The sequence below is a fragment of the Asterias rubens genome, chromosome 11 (assembly GCF_902459465.1).
Source record: "Asterias rubens chromosome 11, eAstRub1.3, whole genome shotgun sequence".
Lineage (NCBI taxonomy): Eukaryota > Metazoa > Echinodermata > Asteroidea > Forcipulatida > Asteriidae > Asterias > Asterias rubens.
This window is the reverse complement of record NC_047072.1, coordinates 12353704-12374849: the sequence shown is the minus strand read 5'-3', so window position 1 is coordinate 12374849 and position 21146 is coordinate 12353704. Positions and strand designations below refer to the sequence as shown.

Sequence of the window (21146 nt, the reverse complement as noted above, 5' to 3'; positions counted from 1 at the left end):
TGAATTTCGCAAATTTTGCTTGAAAATGTTTACAAGGCTGTAGCCTTGCAAATTTTGCTTGAAAATGTTAACAAGGCTGTAGCCTTGCAAATTTTGCTTGAAAATGTTTAAAAGGCCTTTCAAACTTTGCTTGAAAATGTTTACAAGGCCTTGTGAATTTCGCAAATTTTGCTTGAAAATGTTTACAAGGCTATAACCTTGCAAATTTTGCTTGAAAATGTTTACAAGGCTATAGCCTTGTGAACTTCGCAAATTTTGCTTAAAAATGTTTACAAGGCTGTAGCCTTGTGAACTTCGCAAATTTTGCTTGAAAATGTTTACAAGGCTGTAGCCTTGCAAATTTTGCATGAAAATGTTAACAAGGCTGTAGCCTTGCAAATTTTGCTTGAAAATGTTTAAAAGGCCTTTCAAATTTTGCTTGAAAATGTTTACAAGGCTATAGCCTTGTGAATTTCGCAAATTTTGCTTGAAAATATTAACAAGGCTATAGCCTTGTGAACTTCGTAAATTTTGCTTGAAAATGTTTACAAGGCCTTTCAAATTTTGCTTGAAAATGTTTACAAGGCCTTGTGAATTTCGCAAATTTTGCTTGAAAATGTTTACAAGGCTATAACCTTGCAAATTTTGCTTGACAATTTTTACAAGGCTATAGCCTTGTGAATTTCGCAAATTTTGCTTGAAAATATTTACAAGGCTATAGCCTTGTGAACTTCGCAAATTTTGCTTGAAAATGTTTACAAGGCTGTAGCCTTGCAAATTTTGATTGAAAATGTTTACAAGGCTATAACCTTGCAAATTTTGCTTGAAAATGTTTACAAGGCTATAGCCTTGTGAATTTCGCAAATTTTGCTTGAAAATATTTACAAGGCTATATAGCCTTGTGAACTTCGCAAATTTTGCTTAAAAATGTTTACAAGGCTGTAGCCTTGTGAACTTCGCATATTTTGCTTGAAAATGTTTACAAGGCTGTAGCCTTGCAAATTTTGCATGAAAATGTTAACAAGGCTGTAGCCTTGCAAATTTTGCTTGAAAATGTTTAAAAGGCCTTTCAAATTTTGCTTGAAAATGTTTACAAGGCTATAGCCTTGTGAATTTCGCAAATTTTGCTTGAAAATATTAACAAGGCTATAGCCTTGTGAACTTCGTAAATTTCGCTTGAAAATGTTTACAAGGCCTTTCAAATTTTGCTTGAAAATGTTTACAAGGCCTTGTGAATTTCGCAAATTTTGCTTGAATATGTTTACAAGGCTATAACCTTGCAAATTTTGCTTGAAAATTTTTACAAGGCTATAGCCTTGTGAATTTCGCAAATTTTGCTTGAAAATATTTACAAGGCTATAGCCTTGTGAACTTCGCAAATTTTGCTTGAAAATGTTTACAAGGCTGTAGCCTTGCAAATTTTGATTGAAAATGTTTACAAGGCTATAACCTTGCAAATTTTGCTTGAAAATGTTTACAAGGCTATAACCTTGCAAATTTTGCTTGAAAATGTTTACAAGGCTATAGCCTTGTGAACTTCGCAAATTTTGCTTGAAAATGTTTACAAGGCCTTTCAAATTTTGCTTGAAAATGTTTACAAGCCTTGTGAATTTCGCAAATTTTGCTTGAAAATATTTACAAGGCTATAGCCTTGTGAACTTCGCAAATTTTGCTTGAAAATGTTTACAAGGCCTTTCAAATTTTGCTTGAAAATGTTTACAAGGCCTTGTGAATTTCGCAAATTTTGCTTGAAAATGTTTACAAGGCTATAATATAAGCCTTGTAAATTTTGCTTGAAAATGTTTACATGGCTCATAGCAGTGTGAATTCGCCAATTTTGCTTGAAAATGTTTACAAGGCTATATAAAGCCTTGTGAATTTCGCAACTTTTGCTTGAAAATGTTTACAAGGCTATATATAGCCTTGCAAATTTTGCTTGAAAATGTTTACAAGGCTATAGCCTTGTGAATTTCGAAAATTTTGCTTGAAAATGTTTACAAGGCTTATATATAGCCTTGTGAATTTCGAAAATTTTGAGTGAAAATTTTTTCAAGGCTATTATATAGCCTTGCAAATTTTGCTTGAAAATTTGAAATATAGCCTTGCAAATTTTGCTTGAAAATGTGTACTCACAAATGTTGCTTGCAATTGAGTACAAGCCTATATACTGTACATGTATAGCCTTGTGTATTTAGCAAATTTTGCTTTAAAATATATCTTCTTTGAGACTGCCTAACATGACATGACACTTAGGATTAAGAATTCAGTCAGTTCCCATGATCATTCATACACACTGGCCTACGAGTCAGAGTCGGGGGGGGATTCGACTTGCTCAACTAGCATCCAGTCCGTTGAGTTCTTCATCAAGATACCCGTCTAGTTCCCCGTCTTCAAAGACGACTTCTGTGTTGAACTGGGCACTGATGTCTGCCTCCTGTACGTCAAGACACACGCTGTATTGCTGGTCCATACCAAGGTAGCAGTCACTCATGATGTACAAGGCGTAAATGACACGACCTGTGCAGTCACAAGGAAAAAGGAATAATGATTATTTCAAATTTATAAAACCAACTCTTCCATTGACCCCTTGCACGCGCGTCACACATGGCGACTGATGCCACGCTCACCATGTTGGTGGTCAATAAGTTTACGTGTAAACACCGCATCGCCTAAAATGCGCACTCTCTGAATAACACGCGTTGACATTAACCACCAAAATGGCACATCCAAGATTATTCTTAATCTTATGATGACGTCAGGTGAATTGGGTCAATAGCCCAATTCCACAGAATGGTTATCATTATCTCTGGTCACTATGCCATTTAATTTATTCCATAAACCATCTCAGCTCCCTGGGGAGTAAACAGCCTGTGCAACATTAATATGCGCTACTCGGCTAAATCAATCACAAGAACCATCTCTGCCCTCAATATGAAATGTCACATTTGATAGGAAATAAATAAAACCAATTTCCTGTTTGTAGTGTATCAATCAGTGTTTTTTCTTTGTGTTTTTTTAATTGATGTCATGCTAAATTTGTATCGGTTTTTCTCTATTTTCTCGTGACCCAAAAGGCCGATCGATCTAAAACTACTACAGGTTTGTCAGTTTATGGTTGATTACATGAAGTGCTTACACTTCCAGCAACTAAAAATCAATTCTGTAATGTTCCTTTAATTTAATACAAACTTCGACAGGGCATGATGGGAAAGTAATATGTTGATATAATTTAATACAAACTTCGACAGGGCATGATGGGAAAGTAATATGTTGATATAGACCAATAGTACCTGTAGTTTCTGGTGTATAGAACGCTAGCTGGACCACGCTCCGTCGACTCACGTACCCGATCCTTTTCATCGCAAGAAGCTCCTTGTTTTCTATGTCACCAAGAACGATGAACCACCCTTCATGTTTGGACTTGGGGAAGCGCGGTGCGTGGCACTTTGTGTCGCCCTGTAAAAAATGACAAAGAAGTTCTAATGAGAAGGAATCCTAAATAAAATGTGTTGCAAAAAGCAAACAGAGTACCCTAGCATTGACAAAATAATTATTATTTGGTAGCTTTTACATTAAAGGCAGTGGACACTATTGGTAATTACTCAAAATAATTATTAGCATAAAACCTTACTTGGTAACAAGTACAATGTAATGGGAAGCTGTTAATAGTGTAAGACATTGTGGCTTTTTTCTTTCATTATTATCTCGAAACTTCGACCGATTGAGCTCCAATTTTCACAAGTTAGTTAGTTTGTGCATGTGTTGAGAAACACCAAGTGAGAAGACTGGTCTTTGACAATTACCATAGTGTCCAGTGTCTTTAAAGAGGAACTTCAAGTTCAAATTCAGATTTGTGATCCACTCACTTTCCAAAACATCCCAAGGCTCCAACCTCTCGTTAAATATGGTGTATAATGCAATAGTCATGATAGTATTTGAGACGGCCTGACCGTTTCATTGGATTTACAATGTCAATTGGCGTTTTATTCTCCATATCCGTAGTCCAGCAGAATGTACTGGCAGACCAATGGATTGCAGCCGATTGACAAACAAGACTGAAACTTATGCCCCTTTTTTACACGAGGGCCATTTAGCAAGGGTCCCTTGCTAATTTTAAGCATGTTTGTAAAATGTTACAAAATGTACAATTTTTTCTACTGTCTAAATTGCTACATTTTATAACCATACTAAAATTAAAGTAGGTAAACTTGCTAAATTGCTCTCATGTGAAGGGGGCTTTAGACCATGATCTTTGGATCATTAAAATGATGGCATTTCCATCTTTTGATAACCCCTGGGGTTACAGATTTCAAGGAGCTTCTGGGAACGGCATCCTCAGCGCTAGAGAAGAAGCTCAAAGAGCATGACTTATTTAATAGGGAGGTTTCGCATGCGAACAGATACGGTTAGTGCGACGGATACGTCATCATTATGACGTCATACGCTACTCGCTATCCTCTATACGTGCAGACGACACTGATATCCTGCTTGCTACACGTAAGTAGGTTACGAATATCTAAACATTTGCGTATGCGTATCCGTTCGCATGCGAAACCTCCCCATTGTAGAGAAAAACACAACATGTTTTGACGAGTAAGCAGGCAGACTTTTAAGATGTCTAAATTCAGATAAGAGTCTGAACTTTCTCATCACTGGATAACTGCCGTGTCTTGGCCGAGCGGTCTAATGCAGCTAAATGTAGCCCTCACCTTGAAGCGGCCATCTGACCTTGTGAGTTGGGCCTGGTGAGTTTGTAAGTATCAATAGAGTTATATATAAGAACTAGAGGGGGGGGGCCTATATACGCAACCCGGCATGCGTGCAGGCTGCCATTTTCTAAGTTTACAAAACAGGCATCCCACAGCATGTGTTTGTGCGGCCATTTTGTTAGTTGAACAAAACAGCATCGCGTAGCGTTCAATAAACACAAACTCCAATGTGTGCTTCATATTCAATGCGCGTACAGAATGGTGCGCGCGTGTCTCCTTGTGTTTCCTTGTAGTCCTGTCGCGTTTGTGCAAGAAGCATCACCAGTGCGCCCTCTAGTTCTAGCGCCCTCTATGGAAGTACCTCATAAAAAAATAAAAATAAAACTATAAAAAACCTGACCAACCTGCTTTTGTCTATTGAGTCTTTGGAGATCAATTTGCAGGACGTATTCTTGATCCGCATGCACTGCCAGATAGTCCTTGTCTTTTGGAAGGCCAGCTAGGAAATAAATTAAAATCAGCAGCTTTTAAAAAGGGAAGGTATACGTTTGGTAATCACTCTTAAAAATTAATGGCAGTAAAAACTTTATGTTGCGAAGCCTATAGCAGCTTTCGATAGTGCAGAGCATTTTGAGAAACATTTCAGTGCAAAGTAATGTGGTTATGTCAAAAGATATTAGTTTTTATGGCTCCAAACATGAATCTGAGAAGCGTTACTTTCAGTAAGCTTTCCCAGATTTTGTATTCCCATTACATGTACATGTATTAGGGATTATTTTCCTGGGGGGACATATTCACTGGAATTTCGTCCAGAGGAATGAGGAAAATGCGCAGAGGTAACCATGGGGTGAAAAACCTGGGGCCACCCAAGGCTGTATTCCATGGGGTTGAGAGATGCAGTGTGGAAAGGGCTTATAAAATACTTACTGATGAGAGTTGGTGGTAGCAGCCTGTCCTCTTTGTCTCCTCCATCAGCCCACCAGCATCTCACACTACCTCATCCCTGGGTGACTCACACCCCATAACACCCCGCTCCCCTCCACTACTCATTATACTTACTGATATGAGTTGTTGGTAGCAGCCTGTCCTCTTTGTCTTCTCCATCAGCCCACCAGCCTCTCACACTACCTCATATTGGTGACTCACACCCCATAACACCCTTCCCTCCACTACTCATTAAACTTACTGATATGAGATGTTGGTAGCAGCCTGTCCTCTTTGTCTCCTCCATCAGCCCACCAGCATCTCAAACTACCTCATACCTGGGTGACTCACACCCCATAACACCCCACTCCCCTCCAATACTCATTAAACTTACTGATATGAGTTGTTGGTAGCAGCCTGTCCTCTATGTCTCCCCCATCAGCCCACAAGCATCTCACACTACCTCATACCTGGGTGACTCACACCCCATAACACCCCACTCCCCTCCACTACTCATTATACTTACTGATATGGGATGTTGGTAGCAGCCTGTCCTCTTTGTCTCCTCCATCAGCCCACCAGCCTCTCACACTACCTCATATTGGTGACTCACACCCCATAAATAACACCCCGCTCCCCTCCACTACTCATTAAACTTACTGATATGAGTTGTTGGTAGCAGCCTGTCCTCTATGTCTCCCCCATCAGCCCACCAGCATCTCACACTACCTCATACCTGGGTGACTCACACCCCATAACACCCCACTCCCCTCCACTACTCATTAAACTTACTGATATGAGTTGATGGTAGCAGCCTGTCCTCTATGTCTCCCCCATCAGCCCACCAGCATCTCACACTACCTCATACCTGGGTGACTCACACCCCACAACACCCCGCTCCCCTCCACTACTCATTATACTTACTGATATGAGTTGTTGGTAGCAGCCTGTCCTCTTTGTCACCTCCATCAGCCCACCAGCCTCTCACACTAAGTTTCGTCTTGATAACTGGTAGCCGTTGAATCACTTTCCAGATCTAGAGGAGGACAAATTAAAGTGGACTTCTGAGGTTTAAGTTGGAGGATGGTAGTTTGGGTACCTTTGGCTTTCTTAACGCATCGTTGCACTTTTTTGGGGTACAGCTGAGTGGCTTGGTTAACTGCACAAAATTCCACAAATGCTGTTTAAGTGATCAAGCTCCCACACTCCTCTCCTTCAAAACTGCCTGTCCAACCACGGGCTCCCCAAACCTGCCGCCCTTTCTCTTTCATGGTGTGGCGTTTGAGGTGTGTTCAAGGGATGTTCTTGAAATATTCAATGTATGTTCAGCGAATGTTCAAGGCATATCAAATATGTGTTTTCAATCATACCGAGTCAAATCATTTGGGTGTTGAGTATTAAATACACTGGACACTATTGGTACCAGTCTTCTCACTTGGTGTATCTCAACATATGCATAAAATAACAAACATGTGAAAATTTGAGCTTGATTGGTCGTCGGAGTTGCGAGATAACTATGAAAGAAAAAACACCCTTGTCACGTGAAGTTGTGTGCTTTCAGACAGATGCTTGATTTCAAGACCTTTAAATTATAAATCTGAGGTCTTGAAATCAAATTCATGGAAAATGACTTCTTTCTCGAAAACTACGTCACTTCAGAGGGAGCCGTTTCTCACAATGTTTTATACCATCAACCTCTCCCCATTACTCGTCACCAAGTGGGGTTTTATGTTGATAATTATTTTAAGTAATTACCATTAGTGTCCACTGCTTTTAACCTAAAGAGTGGATCTGGCATTCTTCGCTTACACAGCTTGTGCAGAAATTTGGAGCTTGCTTGGACAGTAAGCAGAGAATGGTGATCATCAGCGCAGCATTCAGCGGTAACCAGAGCAATGAATTCGGGCCCAGGTGAGTTCAAACCTAGCTTACCTCCTCGCATTGATCAGCAGTGACCTCTGGTATGATCATCTTGTTCAAGACAGTCCTATTGCCTCTACATGCTGCGATAAGCTCCGGCAGGCTCTGTATAGGGTTGGATTTCTTTCCTCTTGAGGGAAGTCTGAAAGAAGAAAAAGATATGATTTTAAATAATAGTTGTTTGTTTGTTTGTTTGTTTGTTTGTTTGTTTGTTTTAGACACTGGACACTAGTGGTAACTGTCAAAGACTAGCCTTCACAGTTGGTGTATCTCAACATATAATGCATAAAATAACAAACCTGTAACAATTTGAGCTCAATCGGTCGTCGAAGTTGCGAGATATTAATGAAAGAAACAAACACCCTTGCCGCACCATGGTCACACGAAGTTGTTTGCTTTCAGATGCTCGATTTCTAGACCTCAAATTCTAAATCTGAGGTCTCAAAATCAATTCTCACAATGTTTTATACCATCAACCTCTCCCCACTACTCGCAATCAAGAAAGGTTTTATGATAATAATTATTTTGAGTAATTACCAATAGTGTCCACTGCCTTTAAACCCCAAAGCCATAAATCTCTCGCACTGTCTTTGCCACCCTGATTTTCCTGCCAGCAAGCTTGCCCTCTGGGAGCCCAAGCAAGGTTTGAACCCAAAGGGGTTAAGGTCACCTGACTTATACATGTATGTATGTTGTGACGGCATGACAGCAGGGTTCGATTTGACAAAGAGCTCAAACTATCTAAGAATTACAAATCGCTCTTAAATGCTAAGCAAAGTGTGATGTCACAATGCAAATGACTATTGCAATACTGACAACTCATTTTACATGTCTTAAAATGAATCTTAGTGATTTGTAAAATTAGAATAATAAATATCTTTCTTTTCTCAGTGATCCTTAAAGGAACACGTTGCCTTGGATCGGTCGAGTTGGTCTTTGAAAAGCGTTTGTAACCGTTTGTTATAAAATGCATATGAGTAGAAAGATGTAAAAGTACATGTAGAATACAATGATCCACACAAACATGCCTCAAAAATGCACGGTTGTCCTTTTACATCGTTGACAAACACTGTCGGCCATTTATGGAAGTCAAATTTTTTAAATGGCTGACTGTGTTAGTTCGCAAAGTAAAAGGAAAACCACGCAATTTCGAGGCAAATTTGTGTGCATCATTGTATTCTACTTTTTAAAACATCTTTCCAACCATATGCATTTTATAACAAACGGTTACAAATGCTTTTTATAGACCAACTCGTCCGATCCAAGGCAGCGTGTTCCTTTAATGGACTTGTTTCATCCCGCATGTTTGCATAGCGCAATCTTAGACTGCACACTAAAAGCTAATATTCAGTAACTGACAATTTTCGAGTAGTAACAAATATATTTTGTGCGTCATGCTGCCAGGCTATTCGGTGGAAAGCACTCACTACTCCAACTTCCTTGTGTAAACGTTTACCCTACCTGACAGGTGAAATTGATTGACAGTGTTATTGGAAAGCTAACCGACTTGATAAATAAAGCTGTAATCATATCAGGCAGTTTAGGGAGTATCAGTCCTCACTAGTATGTAGATTCATCACTAATTGCTGATGTTTACCAGTGAAAGAGCCCATTAGGCCAGACAGGCCACTCGACGTTACCATTGGATGGAGTTAAGCTGTAATCTTTGTACACAGTATCAAGGGAAGCAACTATCCACCAACAGATTTTTACATTTAACATGTACATTGTAGCATCTACACGTATACGGGTTTTGAGACATGTACATGTAGAATGCGCAGTGAGGTATGAATGTAAATTCAATTTGCAGTAACACCATGTACATGTATATGTCTTCTCTGCTGTTTTGTAGATATTTGTTCCTTCAGATCCAAGTGAAGCTGTAATCTTTGTACACACAGTATCAATGGAAGCAACTATCCACCGACAGATTTTGTACATCATACATGTTCCATCTTCATGGGGTATCAGTCCTCACTAGTATGTAGATTCATCACTAATTGCTGATGTTTACCAGTGAAAGAACCCATTAGGCCAGACAGGCCATCGACGTTACCATTGGATGGAGTGAAGCTGTAATCTTTGTACACAGTATCAAGGGAAGCAACTATCCACCAACAGATTTTTACATTTAACATGTACATTGTAGCATCTACATGTATACGGGTTTGGAGACATGTTGTAGAATGCGCGGTGAGGTATCAATGTAAATTCAATTTGCAGTAACACCATGTATATGTCTTCTCTGCTGTTTTGTAGATATTTGTTCCTTCAGATCAAGTGAAGCTGTAATCTTTGTACACACAGTATCAATGGAAGCAACTATCCACCGACAGATTTTGTACATCATACATGTTCCATCTTCATGGGTTGGGAGGCATAGCATGTACAGTAGTGAGGTATCAATGTAAACTCGGTTTGCAATAGCGCCATGTGTGTCTAATCAGCTGTGTGGAGATTTGTTCATTATGAGAACTTGTTATTTATTCTTCTGCCACATAATATATTTCGGAATTAGGGAGACCACCAAGTTCTGAAAAGATCTTGCCTGCTTATAAAGTATTACCTTGGGAGGTAGGAAATCGGCCTGGACTACTACTGCTTAGTTTAACTTTACTGCTGCGGAGTGAGTCATTTAAAATTGGTTTCAACGTTTCGACAAGCTTGCTCTAGTCATCGTCAGGAGACTGTCATGCATCCACAGTTACATTACGGAAACCATTTGACCAAAGAAATCTCTGACTGGTAACCCTGAGGCTTGTGTTTACACTGCATAAGAGCATACAGGGAACCAGCCCTACATTGACAAAAAGAACCATGGCAGATAATCAACTAAATCTACAAAAATGTTTACTCATCACAATGACGATGGTTGGAGTTGTTGGGTTCGTTGGAAATGTTCTCGTATGCATGACTATCTGCTGTAACAGGACACTACATAATGTGACCAACTTGACATTACTCAACCTAGCTATCGCCGATTTACTGGTTTCTGCCCTAGTTCCTTTTGAATCTGTTGTATACAGTGACCAATGATGTAGAAACCAACGACCTACAGTGTGGCGCACACATAACTTTCCAATACAGCACTGCGTGGGTGTTTTTATTCTTTGCGAACAGCTCCACATCCCACTCTGTACTCTGCCTCACCCTGGTGTGTTTCGAACAGTTCATCGGGATCAGCAGACCCCTGAAGTATCCAACTTACTTCACCAGAAGAAAGATCACCGCGATGCTAATTACCGTTTGGAGCACGCCACTCATCGCATATCTCCCTCGTACAATTCTCATGACCAAGTTGTGCCACAAGGACATCTGCCTGTGCGTAATGCTAGAACCGCTCTACTCCGCCATCGGGACATTGATGTTGTTTCTTCTACCTACCGCCGCCATTATCTGGATGTATTTCAGAATCATCCTCACCTTGAAACGAGGAGCTAGAAACTTAGAAGTGCAAGGAATTCAGGGCCCCGCTCGAGAACTACACCACGCTCGCAGGAAAGTCACCGGCATTTTAATTGTCCTTATCACCGCTTTCCTCATTTTCGTGATCCCAGGAGCAATTTGGTTTCTAGTCTCGACGCTGTATTATCCCGTCTTATCCGGAGATGTGCAGACAAACATTTGGCATTCACACGCTCTGTTGTCGTTATTGAATTCATCTATCAATCCAGTCTTCTATGCATTCAAGTATGGTGTGCTACGGAAGGCATTTAAAGCTATGGTGTGTAGATGTTATGGATGGAGGTCATCATTAAACCAAATAGGACCCTTGATATGACCTCGTTTAAAGGTAATGTACTGAACACCTTTCCTTTGTTTAAAGGGAAGGTACACGTTTGGTAATTGTCAAATGATGAAAGAAAAAAACACCCTTGTTGGATGAATTTGTGTGCTTTCAGATAAGAATAAAAGACTTCTGGCTAGAAGTCTTTTATTATTTTAGTGAGAAATTACCTCTTTCTCAAAAACTAAGTTACTTCGAGTCATTTCAACAGCTATCAACAGCTCTCCAATGCTCGTTACCAAGTCAGTTTTTAAGCTAATATTTGTTTGGAGTAACTACCAAACGTGTACCTTCCCTTTAACCGTTTGATTGATTTAATCCTATATAAATGTGAACATTGCATTCAAAAAGGTGGTCGCGTTTTTGAGATATCGCTGAAAATCCTGAGCAAATATGTGGATGCAGGACGAATAATCCTTATACATGTAGGAGTATACAATCTGAGAAGCGTTACTGACATTGACGTTTGTCAAATTAAAAAATTTGGGCATAAAAATTGAGATATTTTTTCATAACCACATTACTTCAAAGTGAAAGGATTCTAAAAACTCTAGTTACTCTCAAAAACTGCTGTAGGCTTCTGACCAAAGGTTTGTTTCTGCCATTAAAGGCACTGGACACTATTGGTAATTACTCAAAATAATTATTAGCATAAAACCTTACTTAGTAATATTGGCTTCTTATATAGCGCTCAGGTCCGTCACGCAGTGACGCTCATGCCGCTTCAACATTATTACCCCTGGTCACTGGGCCTTAAATCATTCCTTAAACCATCTCAGCTCCTTGTGGAGTATACAGCCTCTGCCGCCAAATATGTGGCGCAATCAAGGCTAATCAATTACAAGAACTAACTCTGCCCTCACAGGTACCCATTTACCCCTGGGTGGAGAGAAGCAATTATAGTGAAACATCTTGCTCAGGGACACAAGTGTCCTGACCGGGATTCGAACCCACACTCCGCTAAACAGAATCACCAAAGCTTGAATTCGGTAATCTTATCCGCTCAGCCACGAGACCCCATAGTAACGAGTAATGGAGAGCTGTTGATGGTATAAAATATTGTGAGAAACAGTAACGTAGTTTTCGAGAAAGAAGTAATTTCTCACTATATTTAAATTTGATTTTGAGACCTCAGAATTTAATTTTGAGGTCTCGAAATCAAGCATCTGAAAGCACACAACTTGTGCAACAAGGGCGTTTTTTCTTCCATTATTCTCTCGCAACTTCGAAGGCCAATTGAGCTCAAATTTTTACAGGTTTGTTATTTTAAGCATATGTTGAGATACACCAAGTGAGAAGACTGGTCTTTGACAATTACCAATAGTGTCCAGTGTCTTTAACTAAGAACTAACTAAGAACCAAAGGGTATACCTTCCAGTGAAAGTAAACAGTTGGTAATGACTCCTAAAATTAATGGGTTAGCAGCTTTAGAAACTACACCAGCTTTTGATAGTATAAAGCAGTTTGAGAATCATTCCACTTTGAAGTAATGCGGTTAAAGATTTCAGGTTTTATCATAAAAAATGTGAGTTTTAGAAACATTGCTGACGAATCTTAGATCGTGTATTCCTGTTTTGTTCTGTAATCTTGTAACGGGCACATCCGCCACAAGCCTCAACTTTTAGGATGATGCCTCCATGTGATGTGAATGTGGAAATAAATGTTTTATTGATTGATTGATTGAGTTACAGGAAATTCTTTCTGATAAAGCTCACTTACATATGAGCTAAGATCAAGTTGCACTGTTAATACTTCAGGAATTCTATTTATTGAGTTAGTTTACCAACTGGTTGAATGTTTTCCAGAATTCTTTACTCCCGACGTTATAATTCTGTTTCTTATTTTTTAATCTGTCCATAATGCCATGTTCAGGGCCTTAGAGCATGTCCACATAATTAGGGCACTTTATAAGTTTTGGTATAATTATTATTTATTATGAGACATCATTAATAATAATAATAAATAATAATAAGACTTGTAATGCGCACGTATCCACCCTGCTGGGTGTTCAAGGCGCAGTAAAAACCAACAACAAACAAAACAAACAAAATTAGTCCATGAACACCTGTGACATAAGATAAGTTTTGAGGAGAGATTTGAATGTTGTGGTACAAAGACAAGATCTAAGCTTAAGTGGTAGAGAGTTCCAGATGCGTGGCGCAGCTTAAGTAAAAGACCTGTCAGCCCATGAGTGTCGAGACTTGGGTTCAATGAGGAGAAGCATGGAACTTGATCGAAGATTTCTTGATGGAGTGTAAACTTGAAGAAGTTCAGAAATATAGAGGGGAGCATTACCAGAAATATGTTCTAATTACCAGAAATATATCACAACAATAAAACATTGGCCTATGCGGGGTAACTTATTTGTCAACGATTGATTTATTTGGACTTACTTGAAGCAGTAGAGGATACTGTGCTCAACGTGAGGTAGTGTAAGTAGAGCATTATCATGAAGCCATCGTCCCTGCAGCGTCATCTGAACTAGATTCATGACACGTAGAGCTGTAGTCAGCCAACCCTGGTCCGCTGATACATCAATCATCGCCTAAACAAAACAAACACGAGTTAAGGGCAAAGTATATCTTTGAATTTGGGAACTGTTTGATCCATTTAAAGGCAGTGGACACTACTGGTAATTACTCCAAATAATTATTAGCATAAAACCTTACTTTGTAACAAATAATGGGGAGAGGTTGATAGTATAAACCATAGCGAGAAACGGCTCCCACTGAAGTAACGTAGTTTTCGAGAAAGAAGTAATTTTCCACGAATTTGATTTCGAGACCTCAGATTTAGAATTTGAGGTCTCGAATCAAGCATCTGAAAGCATACAAGTTCGTGCGGCGAGGGTGTTTTTTCTTTCATTATCAACTTCGATGACCAATTGAGTTCAAATGTTCACAGGTTTGTTATTTGATGCATATGTTGGGATACACCAAGTGAGAAGACTGGTCTTTGACAGTTACCAATGGTCCCGGTGCCCTTAATCCTATAAATCACACATAGAGCACGTTAAGCTAGCCAACTCTGGCGCATCCCAACATGCAGAAAACAACAAATCTGTGAAAATTTTTACTTGGTTATCGAAGTTGTAAGAGATTATTGAAAGAAAGAAAACACCCTGATTGTACAAATTTGTGTGCTTTCAGATGCCCTAACATTTTTTTTAAAGACTTAAGGCCTGAAGTCTTTTACTACTTGAGGAAGAAATCACCTCTTTCTGGAAAACTATGTTACTTAAAAGAGGGAGCCGTTTCTCACCTTGTTTTATACTGTCAACAATTTCATAGAGCTGCTTAAGCAAAAAGTTCGCTTAAAGCCATTGTACCCTTTCGGTAAACAGTATTGTCCAAGGCCCACACTTCGTGTACCACAACTTCTATATAAAATAACAAACCTGTGGAAATTTAGGCTCAATCGGTCATCGGAGTCGGGAGAAAATAACGGGAAAACCCACCATTGTTTCCGCGCGTTTCGCCGTGTCATGACATGTGTTTAAAGTAAATCCGTAATTCTCGTTAACGAGAATTGATATCGTTTCGCTGTTTTCTCAAAAAGTAAAGCATTTCATGGAATAATATTTCAAGAGAAGTCTTTCACTACTACCTTCTGTAAACCCTGTAAGTTATTTGTAAATCTGTGAACTTTTTGTTTTTTTCTGAACCGAAAGGGTCCAATGGCTTTAAAGGATTTGGGTACTTTTTCAAAATGTCCACAGATTTACATTAAACTTACAGGGTTTAAAGATAATGATAGTGGAAAGCTTCCCTTCAAATATTACTTACTGAGGTGCTGCAGTTTTTGAGAAATGAGTAAAACAATGTAATAAAAATACGTTTGTAAATGATTAAAATAATTTTCGTCTCATGAGACGAAAATTATTTTCATAATAATAATAATAATAATAGACCGTTTTTATATAACGCTTTTCACGCCCGAGGGGTGTCTCAAAGCGCTTCCGACATTATTACCCCTGGTCACTGGGCCTTAAATCATTCCTTAAACAATCTCAGCTCCCTGGGGAGTATACAGCCTGTGCGCAATACATGTATATGCGCTACTCGACTAAACCAATCACAACACCCATCTCTGCCCTCACAGGTACCCATTTACCCCTGGGTGGAGAGAAGCAATTATAGTTAAGTGTCTTGCTCAGGGACACAAGTGTCACGACCGGGATTCGAACCCACACTCTGCTGAACAGAAGCATCAGAGCAGGAGTTCGGTGCTCTTATCCACTCGGCCACGACACCCCATGACATTGTTTTACTCATTTCCCAAAAACTACCGCACCTCAGCACGTAATATTTTCAGGGGAGCTTTCTACTATCATTATCTTCAAACTGTGTAAGTTTAGTGTAAATCTGTGGACATTGTGTTTTTTGTCCTACAAAAGTTACATAGACCCTTTAAGCACAAAAATAGCTCGCTTATTTTACACATGTTACTGGCCAAAATTTCATGCCATATAAATTGCTTGTGACAGGGTATTTAGCTGTTGTTTACTTAGCATACAATTGAGTGGAGTCTTGGCCTATAATCTGATTTTACTAGGCAATGATTTTTTTGCTTAAGCAAAACTTTGTGCTTAAACAGCTCAATGAAATTGGTCCCAGCTCTCCATTGCTGGGAACCAGGTAAGTTTGTACAGTATGCTAACAGTTATTTTGAGTTATTATCAATAGTGTCCACTGCCTTTAAGTTTCTGCAGCCCTCGACTCTTTGAGACGTACCTGCATGATTCGAATGGATTGATCCAGAACGGATTTAAGGTCCGTGGAGTAGTCGCTACATGGTAAAGGTTGCCTTTCATAATGTGCTTGGAGTAACAGGTGCGTCTTGGTGTGGGGGCTGTCAAAGGAATGGGGGTTCACCTCCAAGGGAAGTTTCTTGGCCAATTCACTACATGAGGGAAAACGAAATTAATGGTAATGAGAAAAATTGTTAGGTTCAGAGAAATCATGATACCAGATACTCTTAATAAAAATTATGATTCAAGTGACTGATCATCCTAACTGTCAGGGCCAAGCTCTTGTGTTGTCAACAGCAGAGTTCAAACATTACTTTTCTGCACAGATTTAATTCAATAAGCCTTTTTGAGATATGGCGGACACAATGCTACAACACTATAGGTTTGGGTAAAACTGTTACACCCAAACCAAACAGTTGACTCCTATCATGTCCGCAATGTCTCAAAAAGGCTTATTCCGTTCAGATATTCCATATTCTTATGAAAAATAAAAACAAGTACATGAAACTATGGAGTAAAGCAAAAATAAGATTAAAGGCAGTGGACACTTTTGGTAATTACTCAAAATGATTATTAGCATAAAACCTTACTTGGTAACGAGTAATGGGGAGAGGTTGATAGTATAAAACTTTGTGAGAAATGGCTCCCTCTGAAGTGAAGTAGTTTTCGAGAAAGAAGTAATTTTCCACGAATTTGATTTCAAGACCTCAGATTTAGAATTTGAGGTTTCGAAATCAAGCATCTGAAAGCACACAACTGTGTGTGACAAGGTAGTTTTTTTTCTTGATACTTATCTCGCAACTTCGACAACCAGTTGAGTTAAAAGTTTCACAGGTTTGTTATTTTATGCATATGTTGAGATACACCCGAGTGAGAAGACTGGTCTTTGACAATTACCAATAGTGTCCAGGGTCTTTAAGGAGCAGCAAAGAGCAAGATGAGCTGACTTTACGCTCTTGGATTCCAAGTGGGAACTATCTATTGACACACAGCCAGGACACAGAGTGTGGTCGACCTCAGATTCTCTAGACTCAACTTCCCAAACTCATTTAGAGATTATCATTTCATGGTGTTTTATACCGCAAACCTTTACTTATAATATACTTCCACCATTCGGCAGTTTCATGGCCGAGCGGTTAAGAGCACCGGATTCAAGCACTGGTGTTTGATCAGCAGGGTGTGGGTTCGGATCCCGGTCGTGACACTTGCTACATAAAATTGGGGAGGTAGTGCTTTCTGCTCTACCGGCTAGGCTTCGAATTGAAGATATCCAAGCCTACATTCGTATGGACTGTGAAAGGGGTTACCCTGTTTCAGCCCTTGGAGAAGGTGGCAATGGCCTCTGGAAAAAAATAATTGTAGCCCACACCTTGAAGTGGACTTCAGGCCTTGTGTGTCAGGCGACTTGCATAAAATAAAATAAAAGTTTCAAATCCTACTTTTCTGAGATTTGGTTATATTGCTGGTATCAGGTGGGATGAAAAACAATACGTTAAATTGAACAGAGTGCTAAAGGAATTGACTCGACTCAAAACGAAATTGAATGGCCGAATTCTGAATTTGAAACGCAGTAACAACTGGAGAGGCAAAACAGCTTTAATTAGAACGCAAGGAAATGAAATTGGCTGTTCATTTGACCAAGAAATCCTGTATGTTGCTACTCACCCGTTGATGCCGTCTTCATTGTGTCTGACTGGCAGCATCTCATACTCGTGAGCGTCCTGTATATTTAAACACATAATAAATAAATATAGCACTCAAGAACGTCTCTCAGTGGCGCTCACATGTGGCTCAAACACTGTTACCACTAGGCCTGAGGAGTTTACAGCCAGTGCTGCCAAGAATGTAGCGCACTAAGCCAAATCAATCGCTAAGAAGCATCTATGCCCTCACAGGTACCCATGTTACCCCTGGTGAAAGAAGCAGTTATAGTTCAGTGTCTTTGGATAAAAGTGTAATGATCAGGATTCAAACCCAATGGGTCTTCACCAGGTGAATAACGACACAGAGGGAAACTTTCTAAAATTTGCCACAATGTTTTAGTTATTCAGCAGGATACTTGCAGAAATTTTACACACACAGTTTCACTTTAAGACAGCAACTTGTATGAGTATCAAGTTAATTGGGTTTTGTTTTATTGTCGCAAGATGTGTTCGTCTGTATTAACCTCCGTTTGTAAAATAAATATAAGGTGCAGTTTTACTATGAGATTAAATATTTTGTAATTTTGTTTGTCACTCCACAAAAAACTTGCACAAAACAAATCCTGGTACCAAAATGCCACGAGCAGCAACAAAAAGCCTCAACATCCAACCCACTTTTACTCAGCCAAAAATTAAGGTTATACAAGTAAAGTGAATTGACACCCTTTTTCAGATTTTTTTTACTGAACAACTTCCGTTAAAGTAATGATGTTACAAGAATGATTGGCATCTATAGGATTATACTATTTGATATTGTGTGATGCAATCAAGCAAAATGAGTCGTTTGCCAACCTGGATCATTTTTTATACTTTTACAAATTTGAGAAACTTTACAAGGGGTTTGTAAAGCTTCTTTGGAAAACCTTGTAAACCTTCTGTTTGTAAACCTTCGTTGGATGAAACACCAAGAGATGCAAGAGAATAACACTGAGTAAATGGATTTTGAAGTTGAGTTGTTTATTTAACATTGTACATGTATCTCAATGCTTATTTTAACCCCTTTCTGATGTTATTTATCAGGCTGGAAATGGGCAATATAAAATAAGATATATTGGCACTTTAGTTTCACCCCTGTTAGCCTGTTTTGGTTTGTTCTTCCATATTGGTTGATCACATATGGGCTTGATCACATCACATATTAGTCTTGCACATTTCGAAATGAAAAAGTTGAAGTATTTTTTTTTATTAGTTTTAAAATCTCTCAAAGCCATTATACACTTTCGGCACAGAAAAAAAAAAAAAAAAGTTCACAGATTTACAAATAACTGACACGGTTTACAGAAGGTAATGGTGAAAGACTTCTCTTGATATATTATTCCATGAAATGCTTTACTTTTCGAGAAAACATTAAAACAATTATCAATTCTCGTTGTCGAGAATTACGGATTTATTTTAAACACATGCCATGACACGGTGAAACGTGCAGAAACAAGGGTGGATTTTGCCCGTTATTTTCTCCCGACTCCGATGACCGATTGAGCCTAGATTTTCACAGGTTTGTTATTACATATAGAAGTTGTGATACACCAAGTGTGGGGCCTTGGACAATACTGTTTACCGAAAGTGTCCAATGGCTTTAAAGGATTTTTGAATAAATTTCATTCATAATACATACCGATAAGATGGTGATGAGATCAGTTAGACTGGCGTCCGATCCGAGGCAATCTCTAAACATCCTGACTGAGTGATGATGGAGGTAGTAGAAAGAGCAGATACGACCCAGGGTAAGAGCCTCGATTGTACGATTGTCCTATAGAGACAGAAGGAAAACAACAATCGTATTAGTGGTGTTTGAAGGCACAGGACCTCCCAGATGTGGAAGCGTCGTGGTTAAGCGGTTAAGAACACCGAATTCAAACTCTGGTGTTTCTGATCAGCAGAGTGTGGGTTCGAATCCCCAGCCGCGACACTTGTGTCCTTAAGCAAGACACTTAACCATTGCTTCGTCCTTCGGATGGGACATAAAGCCGTTGGTCCCATGTGTTGTGTAACGCATGTAAAATAACCCAGTGCACTTATCGAAAAGAGAAGGGGTTCGCCCCGGTGTTCCTGGCTGTGGCTGCTGTATGCGCCGTAGCACCTTGTAAATCCTTATAAGGTTCTACACAATTGGGTCTCAGAATTCATAACTTAATAACCAATTCTTTCTGTGCAATACTTAGCGCCTTCAGTACCTCGTTTGGTAGACACGTGCGCTATAAGACAATTCAGTAAATACAAATAAATAAAGATGTTACAACTCAGGAGGTTTACAGACCCTGTGCAGCACCAGAAATACAAAACTACACTTTAAGACAAAAATGGTCTGCTTTTAATACCTCTTTCAGTACCAAGATTATATGAGTTTCATGCGTGTCATGGCCGAGCGGTTTAGAGCACTGGATTCACTGATCAGCAGAGTGTGGGTTCGAGTCCCGGTTGTGACACTTGTGTCCTTAAGCGAAACTCTTAACCATGATTGCTTCATAAAGTTGGGGAGGAAGTGCTTTCTACTCTACCAGCCAGGCTCCTAGTGGATGATTCCCAAGCCTACATACATATGGACTGCAAAAGGGGGTAACCCTGTTTCAGCCCTAGGAGTAGGTGGCAACGGCCCCTGACAAAAATAAATAGTAGCCCACACCTTGAAGTAGCCTTCAAGCCTTGTGTGTCTGGCGAGTTGCATACAAACATTTTTTTTTAAGTACAATGTATTTTATGTACTCAAAAAGTGTCATAAATACATGTAGAACACGTACAACCCTTAATATACATGTACATGTACAAGTTATCATGAGAGGGAATTATCACTAAAGAAACATGTATGACTTTGGGATGAACATGTACCCAGCAAGGCTAAGAGTTAATGGGGGATTCACATACATGTAATGACAAGACTTACCTCTGCAATCTCCAGACAGTAGCAGTTCTCCAACTCTACCAGTGACTTCTCCACTAAGTAAGACAGGTACTTGTTAATACTTAGGTGGTCTATCTCTTCCAACTTATAATAGCTGAAAATAAAACCAACAAGCGTTTCTTCATGTTTTCCAAATACAATTTCCTGAAAATGGAAGGGTTTTGAAAATATAAAATTTTCATTACAAAAATATTTCACAGAAAAAAAAAAACGATTGTATATAAACTAGAAAATCAGTAGGCTTTCAAACAAAAATTGAACAATATGTGTTTTATCCTTACTAATCATGCAAAATACCTTTAACAAAAACATACGGAGAGTAAAGATTTTATTACTAGTGTGAACTACCCCTGATAATGTAAACTTGGTTCCAGGTCTGTGATGATGGTTTTTAAGGTGCGTTCGTTTTAGCTTCCCCGGGTCGTCCCCGCGGTACTCATTCAGGTGAGCCCCTGACAACAAATTGAGCGATCAC

At 39.3% G+C, this 21146-nt stretch overlaps 1 protein-coding gene across 1 annotated transcript in view; it reads right to left on the bottom strand.

Moving 5' to 3' along the window:
• Positions 1 to 1936: 1936 nt before the first annotated feature.
• Positions 1937 to 21146, bottom strand: part of LOC117296461 (activating signal cointegrator 1 complex subunit 3-like) — a 67167-nt gene continuing 47957 nt past the window's right edge. The window contains exons 35-44 of the mRNA XM_033779403.1: positions 20654 to 20765; positions 19388 to 19522; positions 17735 to 17790; positions 16053 to 16221; positions 13713 to 13864; positions 7545 to 7674; positions 6537 to 6648; positions 5093 to 5187; positions 3270 to 3435; positions 1937 to 2496 (exon numbers count right to left, since the gene is read on the bottom strand). Of these exons, the coding sequence (XP_033635294.1) occupies positions 2312 to 2496; positions 3270 to 3435; positions 5093 to 5187; positions 6537 to 6648; positions 7545 to 7674; positions 13713 to 13864; positions 16053 to 16221; positions 17735 to 17790; positions 19388 to 19522; positions 20654 to 20765 (1312 nt within the window). The 3' untranslated portion in view covers positions 1937 to 2311. The remainder of the gene's footprint in view (positions 2497 to 3269; positions 3436 to 5092; positions 5188 to 6536; positions 6649 to 7544; positions 7675 to 13712; positions 13865 to 16052; positions 16222 to 17734; positions 17791 to 19387; positions 19523 to 20653; positions 20766 to 21146) is intronic.